Here is a 13,203-nt window from a genome sequence, read left to right on the forward strand (position 1 = left end):
ACAGGCGCCTTTTTCAAGCCCTCAGATGCGACAGGCTTGGACTGTTGCTGTTATAGTTCTGCATTTGCTGATCCTTCTTCCTCGTCCAATTTCCCTCTGATCATTAAGGTCTCAGTTAAAACGCCATCACTACTGTATTGACCAAAGAGACCAGCTCCTCAGTGCCCTTCTGTCCTTACCCAGCTGTGTTTCTGTCACTGCATGAAATGTGTTGACATCTTTACTCTGCCCCTCCCCCACCTCTGGGGTATTTGCTTAAGAGTAACGATGTTGTGCTTTCTTGTTCACCATTGGGTCTTCCAAGGTTTTCAACAGACACCTGTGCATGGAAGCTGCTCAGGAAATGTGTGTTGAATAAGCAAGTGAATATGTGAATGAAGAAAAAATATAAAACACTAAAGCAAAACTATTGCTCTTTCAAAACAACAGAGTGATGTAATAAGAAATAATTTCATTTGATAAGAATCAATTATATTTAGTTACTGATGCACAACTTAGTAGTTCCCATTCAATAAAAAAGGTCCCATTGCTTTCTGGTACTTTACAAGGCGTTCATTAAATTGTTCTCACTTTAAGGTTCATCTGTAAGACATTCTTTAACTTGCCTCTTCTAAGTTTCTAGTATTAACTCGGCCAGGGACATCAGCAATTAATGATTGTGTGACCTTGGGTAAATTACACTTAACCTCTCAGTGTCTCAGTTTTGTAATTTCTACGATGGGAATAATAATCATAAGGCTTATTGCAAAGGTTTAGGAGGAGGATAAACTCCATATACGCATATAAAAGTGTCCTAGAATAGTGTCTGGCACATGGTAAGCATTACAGAAGTGTTGATTGCTGCTGCTAGTATTAGTATTTGTAACACTGAAATGTTGAGAATAATCCTTCATAGAGTTGTATGCTTTACTGAAGAGAAACGGAAGGGAGCCAGTAAAGATATAGAAGATCGTGAAGGTGGAAAAGCACAGAAGCACAAACAAATCGTTTTTGGTGTGTTTTCTGTTTTCTCTTTTAAAGAAGAGCCTAGAAACATGAGGACAAAAACCATGCACTGCCTGTGCTGATGCGGAGACCACTGGTGACTGTCAGAAGTAAACTTTCAGGGCAGTGGGCAAGGAGGTTGGGGTGAGAGAAGCCAGATGGAGGTAAAGTGTAGAGTGAGTGGGACATGAGGAAATGGAAACAATAGAGGAAGGTCATTTTGAAAAACTCAGCCACGAAGTGGTTAAGAATGTGTGTGAACCAAGGGAGGGTTTCATGTTGCATGTATACTTTCAAGTAGGAGTTACCAGCTACGAGAATACGTTCTATTACTAGGAGTTACTAGAACACTTTCGAATTTTGATGGGAATAATTCATACGGAGGGGATGGGTTGTAGAAAACGCAGTGCTGTGAAGTACTTGAGAAGATAAGGAAGAATGGAATACCCACTATAGGTAGCACAAATGGCCTTTTAACTTTAACTCATCTAATAAAAGGGAATACAGAGGTCAGTGCAAATGCTAATGAATTAATGGAATTGACAGCAGGCTATTTACTGACTTCAATTTTCTTAATGAAATATGAGGCAACTCATCAGCTGAGAGCAAGGGAAGTAGAGAGGCTAGCGGGAAATTTGAGGAGAGAGGGGAAAGGCTTATTATTATTGAGGTCTTAGTTTTCCCTGAGTCTGAGTACCAATAATGAAATACAATTTCCAGTACATTGGGTACTACCTATTATCGGGAAATATTTTAACTCAGTTCATTACTTTCCAATACAACCCAGATTAGTCTTCTGCCTTTTTTGTTTGCCTTATGTAGTCGTTCCATAACAATGTATTCAATAAGTGAATTAATAAATGAGTGCATGGATGAATGATTAAATGCTACTTTTTGAGAAGGTAAAAGAAATATGACTCGGCGGAATAGATAAGAAAAAATGACCACCTGACATGTGTGCCCAGGGTCAGCCTTGGAAGAATGGCTGTGTTTTAAAAACACAAAGGAAAATGTGTTGAATAACTTATTTTAGTTATTTTTAAAAGTTAAGGACAAAATTCCCTGATGACTTTCATATTTGGCACCAAGAAAAAAATAATGTGGGATTAGCCATATTAAAGATAGGATGTTGACCTACAATCACATGAAATAACATCATATAGTCTAAATTTATGGGATGTTTCTGAGTTGGCTGATAAAATGTCAGATGGTAAGAAATGGCCTTTCCTACATTCTATGGTGCCTCTAAGTAAAATGCTTGGTAATCTAGCTTCAAAGCTATATGTCATATGGCTTTTAGGCCCCTACTGTGTCCGATTTCCCCTGTGATGACAAATTTTGTCATGGAAGGGATTTGTAAAAGTAACACATGTGCCAGTATCACTGGCGACCACAAGTGCCAACAAACTCCAATTGAAATTGATGAACATAATGAAATGATAATATTATTTCCTTGTAAGGTTTGGGGAAGTGGGTAGGAAATGTATGACAGTAAAGGCTGAAATAACATCATTTTGATAACATAAAAGGCATTAACTAAAGTTGTTATAGCATCTTGCATTAAAATTTCACTGTACTCTAGACATTGCCTATAATCAATGTTTATGATAATCCTTGCCCTCGAAGTAGAATAATGCCCACAGTATACACTAGTCATATAAAAGATTAAATTCTGAAAAGAAATTCAGCATTTAAAGACAATTTGCTTTGGTTTATTCAGTGGGTTTTTGCAAAAAGGCGATACCAAGAATTATTGCCGATTGAATTAGAGTTACAAATCCTTTCAGAGTTACTTACTTTTTTTCTTCAATATCAATATCAATAAAGGGAAAGAAAAGTTACAAATTCATTATTAAATACAGGCACATAATCCCAAACAATTTATAACCATCTAGCAATCCAGTGCTCCTTACAGAGCCATCAGCGGTATAAGTACCAAGACATACACCTTATGTATCACTCTGAGATCCTAATATTTTTAAACATATAGGGAAGAGAGAGCATGACCTTGAAGAGAAAAATAATTTATATGAGAAAGGAGATAATGGATAAAAGAAAGGAGAGATAGCGCCATTTGTTTTCCACTAGTGACAGTGTAGCATTTATGGGCTGATGGTCTGGAACAGGTGTGACTATAGTTTGAGAAGATTTAATTACTCAGAAAACTGATATTACTTTGGAAACACAACCACAGTACTTTATTACTTCACTTGCTGTAGACTTTCCCTTTACCCAGATATCTCTCTTTCCTCATCACTGATTGGCAGTCAACTGATGTATTTTCTCCCCACCACCCCATGACAAAAGGAGACACATGCGTGCGCATGCACACACACATGCACATACACTCGCGTACACACACACATGCACACACACTTTTAAATGTGAGAGTGCTTAAGAAAACAAGCTCATCATGCATGTAGGCAATGGATATTGTACATTAGAGCTCTCTGAGAAATATCCCGCTGCAAGGTCCTATGTTCATTTTATGAATAATTAAGTTGAGTCAAATTAATCATTTCCTGAAAATCGACGACGTGAAGACTCACCAAAGGAAGTGAATTTTAAAGAAATAGACTTAGAAAACTTGACTTTTTTGCCGTCCCTTTGTGTCTTAATGAACGAAGAATAACCGGGCGTTTTCTGAAGTCTTTGTTTGGCTGGAAGTTCCAAAATCCAAACTGTACTCTTGTCATAATGTGTTCACTTTGTGAATATTCAAACTTATAATCCGTGGCGTTCCCTTAAGTTATCGTACTGTTTAGAAAATGTTTGCTTTGGCATTTACTTAAGACTTTGAAACATTGAGATCTGTATGTTTAATTTCCCTTTCTCTTGCTGTCTCCATTTCAGTTTCCTGAGTTTCTGGGACTGGTTTCCCCCAAAGCAGTGATTTCTAGTAGAAGTCTGAAGACCTGATCAAAGGAAAAAAAAATCCAGTACAGCCAATGAATTAAGGACAAGAAGGTTTCCACTCAGGTACAAAAACTTGATTTCATATATTCAACCACCTTAAATTAAGTGTGCTGCTGGATATAGTATGCCTGCTTAGGAAAAGATGGATCTATAACCTACCCTACAAAGAAGCCGTTTGCAATTCCCTTGAAGGCTGTGGTGTTTATCAGAAAGGGCCTTGGAGAAAAACGAATACAATAACAGTATGATTCATTTTTCTATTTATAGCTCGCAGTAGCCAAGGACACGTAGTGATCTTGGAGCTGTGGTTTAATCCCAGGAGGTTAGGCATGTGGACCAGCAGATTAACTCTTGCGGTATTTTCCCCTAAGACAAATCATTTCCATAGTTTGTCGCTGTGATCTTCTAGTTCGTTCCCGAAATTGATGACCATGATGGCATCTTCTAAGTGAGAAACAGCCCAGGCAAGGGTGTGAGGAAATGGGCTTGGCTCTGGTTGGGGCACATCTAGTTTCAGTCTTGGCACAAAGTTAGTGCACATAGGAAGTTAGAAGTGGGGAGGAGGAGGCTTGGGCAACAGGGGATCTGTTTTTATTTACCTAAGTACCCGTATGTCAAACGAACAATTTCATTTCCATTGGCAATTTGAGATAAAAACTGAGGGCAAAGGGAATAATGAAAATGTCCCATTATATGGCAAGACTAAAGCCATTAGTGACATCAGAATCAGGACCCGTCCGTCTCATTCGCAGTTATATCCTTAATGGTTAGCACAGCACTTGACCCCCCAGTTGGAAGTCAATATGAAGACACACGTGTTGGATGACTGATAGATGAGTGAATGAAAAAGAGTTAATATGGTAGAAAAGGTATTCATACTTGTATTTCCTTGTGTGTTCTCGTCTGTATTCTGGGGAGCCAGCACCGTAAGTAACAGATGGAATGTAAGCAGTCAAATCTGTCGAAAGAATCGATGAGTCCCCTTGATTCTAAGGATAACTATAAAACCAACGGAGACCCCATATTTGCCAAGGTATGAAAGCCTGGATCTCAGACTGCTGGTATAACTGACAGAATTTATCTAAATAGTTGTAACTATTTACATATTATCTCATTACATTTAGGCATAGTACCTACATTAGACATACTATTGAATGACTTCAATATGGACAGAAAAATCCCCCTAATAAGCTTCTGTGACATATTATCTGCAAAACACAATTTTTAGAGCATTTTTATAATGACAATGTTAAGGGCAACTTCAGAGTCACTAGCTGCTAAAATTGCTATTTATACTTTTCCATAAGTAGGGAGTACAACCATAAGATGGCGGCAGCTGTTGCTCTGTAGTCTGCTGTTGCTGTCTTCTGCATTCCCAAGGGGAATAAAATTTATTTTATTAAAGAGAAATGTAAAATTTAACATAACGCAGCTTCTGCAAAACCAACATACACACACACACACACACACACACACACACACATACACTCACTCACTTGCACCCTAGCTCTTTTCTATTTGAGGTTTTGAGGTATTGGTTTTTTTTCTAATGATAGTTTTGGGTTTTTTTCAATTTTTTACTCTATCAAATGTCTACAAATTTGGTGAAGTCCTCCACGTTAAAAAAAATCATCAAAAGTCATAGGAATGAAAATAAGTTCGTAGAGAAATGTATAAATTTCAGCCTGAATTGGAATTGGAGTAGATTGGCATGACATTCATAAGGAAAAAAAAAATACTGTAAGGATCACTCACAGTAAGAACGCAAAATAGTTGCGCATGTTTATCTGTGAGCGGTCTGTGACCAAACAGCAGGGTGGAGACCATACGTATGTCCAAACAGAAAAGTAACCTTATAAAATCATATTGCATCAGGCCATAGAACAACCAGGCAATTCAGTAAGTAAATTAAAATAATTCCTGTTTTCATCAATTATTTAATCAACACTTAGAAAAATGAAAAACATGTCTTTAGCCCCAAGAAACCTGGTCAGTTATTAGTTAAAGCAAAAGCTTGTCCTACTGGCCTACACCCATTTATAAATAGCAGCGAGGCTTGGTAACACCCCTGGACACTGAATGGACTTTCTATATATAGCTTTCCCTTTCTCTAAGGGCTTTCAGAAGAATGCCATCCTTTGTGAAAAAGTGGCCTTTGTAAAGGGCACATGGACAGTAAGTTCAGTGACTTTTAGACCTTGGAAAGATGTGAAATATTTCCCTGACTCTGGGAACCCACATTTGAGAGGCATGAAAACTGAAGCCTAAGGAAATTAAATATTTTTTCCAACATCAAATGGCCCACAAGTAATAATGAGGGCACTCAAACCCCTGTCTTCTAAATCCCCTAAACTCAGCATATAATAAATTGCAGTAACTACTTAGCTCCATTTTCCCAAACACCACAATGTTCCCCCTGTACACCCCTCTTTCTTCTTGAAGAGGGATGATAACATTATCTGTAAACTTTAGTATCGCTAAATTTTTAAAATTTTGCTCTTTGCAACTCATTTTGAAATGCGATTTCTACATTCAAAATGTGTAAGGGCATTTTCCTAACTTCCTGAAGCACCCCTCCCTGCATTTATGATCTTTCACTATGGAACTGCTGTGTGACCATAAGGACAGAAACACATTCGAGTAGACGAGACAGCGTCGAGGGCCACCAGGTGGGGGCTGGAGTTGACATAAGGGGAGATGAGGCAAGAGGGGAGAGAACAGAAATTTGATTTGTTGGCAAATAATAATGCCATGTTTGAAAATATTTGTTAATTGAAGTTCCAGGTTCACTTTTGTTCTTTACATTGCCGCAGACGCGGGAGTAAACTAAGCACCAAGATTTTTGTGTTCCACCGTTTCATATTAATGACCTAAAGATTTCTTGAAGATGTTTTTTTGAGAGAGAGAGAGAGAGAGAGAGAGAGAGAGAGAGAGAGAGAGAGAGAGAAGGAGGCTTGCTTTTATTTTCTCTGCTTGCTTGCACTTTAATAAGTTGATCCATGCATGTAAACTCAATAGTTATAATGGAGCCTGTCCCACAATTGTTCAGAGCCCTGGGGATTGTGTGTGTGCATGTGCACATGCACACACATATATGCATATGCCATCAACTAGAGTGTTGCCTTTGCAACCCATGAAATAAAATTCTCAATAAAAAAATTACTATTGTCCAGACAAAATCAGACATGACAGTGGGGCCAGCCATAGGTAAATGTAAAAGTCACCCTAGGTGATTTATACACACAGCAGGGTTGAAGGGCTCCCTTCAGATGAAGCACTTAGATGGAAGTATATCCAAGCATGGCTCTAATTTCATATCTGAAGCCTGTTTCACTTAGAGCTCTTTGGCAAGTGCTTGTTCTACATATTTTTATAGTCTTTGCTTGTACTAGAAAAATGTCAAAAGTTGGTGTGAATGAATGAAGTGATATGTAAAAATGAAAGCCTGGAAGATAGGATAAGTATGTGGTCTTCTAGTGATCACTCAAATAAGTATAGTTGACACAAACAGTATGGAAATTAGATAAAGACATTAATCATTTATAACGCTTAAATTAAAATCTCCTAATTATGCCAGTACAAAAGAAATCCTAATTGGTACAAGGTAATGAATTCAAGAATTTTTATTTGCGAAACATTTACTTAGTACCCTGCAATGTGCATGCAACCCTTTTCTGAAATTTGGAGCACAAACTAGGAAAACAGAAACTTTTCACACTCAAGTAGTTTATACTACAGTCAATGAAAAGTCTCTATTTTGAGATCTTTTAATTTCTCAGTTCATTGCAACTTCTTTATCAGATAGGTTGTGTTTTATTTATTAAACTAGTATTTAGCATTTTAGTTTCTTGAATGTTCCTGATAATAAAATATAGTCACATGATAATTTCTAATACTGATAATAGAATTAGTAGTAAAGATGCTTGATATTGATAGTAAAGTGATTTTGATCATCTACAAAATGTCATAATGTTTTCCAGATAACTTGTCTTCTAGACAAAAAAAAAAACCCACTTATCTTTTCACCTGATAAAAATTTATTTTATTTTATTAATGATTTTATATCTTTTAATCATAATTTAAGATATTCTGTTCAGTACATTATCTCATTTTGAAACTGTTCATTAATATATCCATCATTTATTATGTAAATAACATACGTATTTCTTAATGGCTAGATTGATGCTTTATTTACTTAAATTTATTTAATTTATATTGTTCTTCAGTATTCCCTTTTCTCTCTAGAGGCTATCCTACTGACCTTAAAAAGCCTGAAAACCCAATTTAAAGTGAATGTATGAAAAACCTTTTAAATAACACATAATGATGGTAGAGAAGAAGAATATTAAACTTTGTGCTAAAAATCATTCCATTAATAAACAGCTTAATCAATAATTCTAACATTCAGACATATAATAAGGATGAAAACCATTAATTAGAAAACTCAGCAATGACATTTTCAATAAAGGGAGATACTAAATACTATGTAGGAAAATAGTATCTGTAAAACAGATAAACTGGCAATGACTATACATGTATTTAAAATATGTCCAAACATAGTCATAGCAACTGTTTTTCCTTTTTGCCTGAAAAGAGGCATATTGGAGTGTTTAGGCACCATTTCAACTGGAATAGATATTTAACACGGTGCAGGAAACAGGTGATGGCGGAAGAGCAGGTGTGAGCATGTATGTGAATGTGTGTGTGTGTTTAATTAATGCGTTTTCATTCATTCGGAAAGGAAAAGGCCACGTTTACTTGAAATGTGGCATTGTGAAATGCTAAACTACATCTTAGACTTTGTTGCTTTGCTGTTCCTTAATCTAATTCACCAAAGAGTGTCATGCTATCATTCACCCAAGGTAGAAATCAAGAAGCAACGCCAGGATTCCCATTGTAGGGTCCCCCACCTTCCTGCTCCCCATCAGTAACTCATGGTCCCCTGGCCCTCCCACACCCCCAGATCCCTCCGATGCACACCTACTCACTCGCTCTCTCTCTGGGCCTCAGCTTCCTGCTGACGCCACGTCTAGGTCACTGAGAGCACAGCCATTTTTACACCTTCCTCAGCGCTGTGCTCGGTAACTGCGCTTTGGGGAGCGTCACACTACATCTTATCGAATGGATTAAAATGTAAACCCAAGTCACATTTTCAATATAATTTATAGATAACTAACTATATGAGAGCCGAGTAACACTGCAGCGAGGAGATATACTCATATTAGTGTTGAAAATATTTTAAAAGTTTGTATCTCAGTTTTACGGATCTTTTGTCATATTGTAGAATTATTTTTAGGCAATTTTGTAAGTCCATCTCAGACTCATAGCCCCCTAGGGAGTGTGTTTTTACTGTCACAAGGCTGAACAGCTAAGACAGCAAGACCTCTGAAAATGAGGGCCATCCGCTGGATGAATACACCACACAGGTAGCAGGTAGAATGCAAAGTGTGTATAGAACAAATATAGAAATTAAGGGAAGAGATGGCGGTGTCAATTGATATTATGTGTATCCGATGGTAATATTAAAAAGCCAGGTTCTGTAGAGATGGCAACGGAATATCACCCTGCAGAGTAATGTCTCAAAACAGCATGTGAACTACTGCATGTTTATTTTAAAAAAATATATATTGGGGACAAACCATTCACAGAAAACAAAATTTAGTATGCTCCAAGACAAATGTTGGAAAATGGCAACTGGTTTTGTACACAGTTAAATAAGCTCCCAGTTTCATGACTTAACGTTTCTAAACCTTTGTTATTTCTGCTTTAAAACTGAGATGAGGATACTTATTTGATATAGTTGTTGAGAAATTTAAATTATAAATTCACATAAACATCTTAGTGTATCTGGCAAATATGTGCTATTTTTGTTACTATTGATAATGTACCAGTAATCAAAAAGCTGTTTTGCTATTCTTAGGGGCATTGCTAGGCCTCGGAACAGACCAAAAACTAAAAATGCTACCGTGCTTGATTGGACCTTTCATTGTAATTGTAAAAGCAGGAGAAGTTAATAATGAATTTTTTCGAGGAGAAATGTGTCAATGTTCTCATATCCTTTCAAAAGCTAAATATTTATTTGATGTAGGAACAACAGTCTTAGTTTAGAGATGGTATAGATTTGAAAAGTGTCTTGCCTCCTTGGACTCTATCTAACAAAGCTAGAAAAGGCAGCAGTAAGACAAAGGACTTAGAAAGCACTGTATTACATAACAAAGAACAGCTCCAGCCAGCCCCAGGCTCTAAATGCTTTTGTGATTTTCATGTGAATAACCCCAGGTCCCCGCTCTGACACCAGTACCACCACAGATTGTGTAAGACAGATCAAGTCCATTAACCTCCTTCTGCTTTAGTTTCTTCATCTGTAACGTGCAAGTGATATTACTTGTCACCTGCCAACCAGCAGTACTTCTTCAGCTAATTGACTGTCTCAGCAGGGATGTTGCAAAGATTAGCTGATAAATGATTTATAAACCCTGTGAAATATTAAGTAAATGATGTAAAAAGCCCTAACAAGAGGACAGAGCAGATCAGTCCATGCACTAATTTGCTACTTCAGTCATATCTCTTTTTATAAAAACTTAGAAAGAGGTAGCCCTCAATAAAGAGAGAATAGGATGGATTACTAGGAATTCTAGAGTGCTTTCTGTTGCTGTTATTGTTTTCTTTAAAATCGTCTGTTATAATTAAGAATATACAGAAGAAAACATGTATTAGAGGAAGTGATTACAGTTCCTCTCCTTAAATTGATGAAAAGTCTTGCAAAACAAAAAAATGAACCGATGAACTGAGTAGACATAAGGAAACGTGCTATCTCAGCCTACTTTTACTGTTAACAATGATATGACCTTGAAAAACTCACATAACCAATAAGGGTATTGAGTAAGATAATTAAAAACAGATCTACCAAGTACTTTTTGTAGAGGGAACAACACACAAAATCCTATGCCAAGCAAGCATTGTGAGGGACTCAAAAACCACAGACCCGGAAAATAGAGAGAGAAAGCAACATGAAGATAATTCCTGTACAGTGCCAAAATAAATAAACACTAGAATGAAGTTATTCATTATACCTGGATAGGGGGACAGGGTGTGGCTTATAAACGAGGCTTGAAAGATGAGAAGACATCACTGAGAAGGGCATTCCAGGCAGAGACCACAGCGTGAGGGAACTCAAAGGAAAACACCGGAGACAGTGCCAGGGGGTGGCCGTGATCGAACCTGAGTGTACACAGGAGGGAGAGTGTAGGAAAGGAGGCTAGCGAAGTCGGGGGGACAGGGGGGATTTCAAATTCTAAAAGGCCTAGCCAAAAATTGAACTATGTTTTGTGGGTTCCCAGGAACCACTGAGAATTTTTGAGTACTTCATGTTTTACCAAGTTAATTCTGGTGATGGTGTAAAGGGTAAGGTGGAGACTACGTTTCGATACATGAGTAGTTAGCCCACAGTTGCAACAGTCAAGAAAGAGATGATGAAGCCAATGACCAGAAAAAAGAATGGAAATGAAGAAAATTAAAGTGATGTCGCATGGATAGAATCAAAACAATGAGGCTTAAGAAATGATTGGATGTAAAGAATGAGATGGAGTGACTGAAGACAATTCTAAGATGGCTATCCTAGGCGCCTGAGAAAATAGTGGTGATATGCAATACAGTAATGAGGCAAATGTCTAGTTTTGAGGGTGAAGGTGGAGATGCAGCAAGAAATTGCATTTTGAACTTACTGAACTTGAGTTTTCAAGGAAATCAATGGTGGGCTATCCAGTAGGCAGTAAAAATTCTCAAGCGACAAGTCAGAAAAATATCAGTCCCCAAATTTATAGATTTGATAGTCACATATATGCGGGTAGCAGTTAAGGCTATTGGGCTAAATGTGATTACCAGACAGACCATAAAGAACACAAAAGAGGATAAAGATTCTTCAAGTGGGCAAAAGAACAAGAAGAAATGAAAGAAGATTATGGACGAGCCAAAAGCACAGTATCTGTGGTATCCAAGGAAGAAAAATATTTCAAGAAGAGAGGAGTAGCAATGTGAAATGCTGCATACCATTTGATACAGATGATTGTTGTGAAAAGGCTGTTGAATTTTGTGATTATAATAGTTTTTCTTCAAGCAAACAATTTTAGCAAATTGATAGATATGTGAGTCAAATTTCAAAGGAATTAAAAAGCAAGCAATGGAGAGGAAGCAGAAACAATTAGTATCCACCTCTATTCCTGTAGGTTTGGGAGTCAATAAAAATAAAACAGGTGGGTATATTAAAGAACATAACAGGGTTAAAAGATGTAATGTATTTTATAACAGGGAAAATGTAAGCCATTTTTTAGGCATTGGAGAAGTACAGAAAACAGACTCTGGAAGCACAAGGCGGAATTAAAGAGCGATAATGGGAGAGAAGGAGAAATCAAGAGCACCGATCAGGTGTTAACATTGGGCCAACGGACTCTTGAATCAGTGGACAACTTTTGTGTGATGATACAGGAGAATTCATTTACGTAGGATGACCTTGATCTTCATAAAGTCAGTAGGCAAGATTTTCTGTGAAGAGTACGAAAATGAAATATGGGAGACTGAAGAAGCACAGGAAAATAAAGCAATTGCTGTGGTCAGCTGTGGTAGAGGCCTGCTAGAAATAAGCAAGGGGATTTATGAGTAGCGTTAAGATCACTTGTCTAATTAGACAGCGAAAGTATTTCCTAATGGAAGATAGCCTGTGCTTCTGGCTTCTTAACATTTATAGGCTTGGAGTTCTCATTATAAAGTTTTGATTTGTTAAACACTCTGGAAAGAAAAAACAGGATTTGAATCTCGGCTAAAGAAAGTTTCAGAGAAGAAATTAAGTAATGATACAATTGACTAGGTTATTAATTCACAAAACAATATGAAAATGTGCCCATATCAAAAAAGGGAGATCATATATATATATATATATATATATATATATGATATATATGAATATATGAATATATATGAATATATATATATATTACACACATACACACACACACACGCACACACTGAATGAAGGCGTAAGGGTCACAATTATCACATCCCTGATGATCAGAATAAAATTAATGAGAAGGAATAAGCTTGAGAGGAATAATCATGAGTATCAAATATTGGAACTTTCTTGAATGAGAATTCTTATTACACAGTGAAAATCAGGGAAGTCACGAAGAACTTCCCCCAACTAAGGTAGATTGGATATTTATTATCTCCAATAGTATGAGTCAAAAGCAGACTGTGAAAACATTAAAAGGCAGCCTGTTTCTTTCTCAATATTAGGCTAAATTTATTCTA

The 13,203-nt window shown here is 37.0% G+C and overlaps 1 protein-coding gene across 3 annotated transcripts in view; it reads left to right on the forward strand.

Annotated features, from left to right (window-relative positions):
* The window catches only part of PKIA (cAMP-dependent protein kinase inhibitor alpha), a 63,685-nt gene that overhangs the window by 37,141 nt on the left and 13,341 nt on the right, over nucleotides 1–13,203 (forward strand). Inside the window, exons 2-3 of one of the 3 annotated variants that reach the window (XM_019651976.1) lie at nucleotides 3,838–3,963; nucleotides 4,823–4,933. The exons of 1 other annotated variant lie outside the window; for it this stretch is intronic. In XM_019651976.1, the coding sequence (XP_019507521.1) occupies nucleotides 4,838–4,933 (96 nt within the window). In that variant the 5' untranslated portion in view covers nucleotides 3,838–3,963; nucleotides 4,823–4,837. The remainder of the gene's footprint in view (nucleotides 1–3,837; nucleotides 3,964–4,822; nucleotides 4,934–13,203) is intronic. One more of the 3 variants, XM_019651977.1, reaches the window with a different exon arrangement.

Source organism: Hipposideros armiger, unplaced genomic scaffold (genome assembly GCF_001890085.2).
Source record: "Hipposideros armiger isolate ML-2016 unplaced genomic scaffold, ASM189008v1 scaffold_170, whole genome shotgun sequence".
Lineage (NCBI taxonomy): Eukaryota > Metazoa > Chordata > Mammalia > Chiroptera > Hipposideridae > Hipposideros > Hipposideros armiger.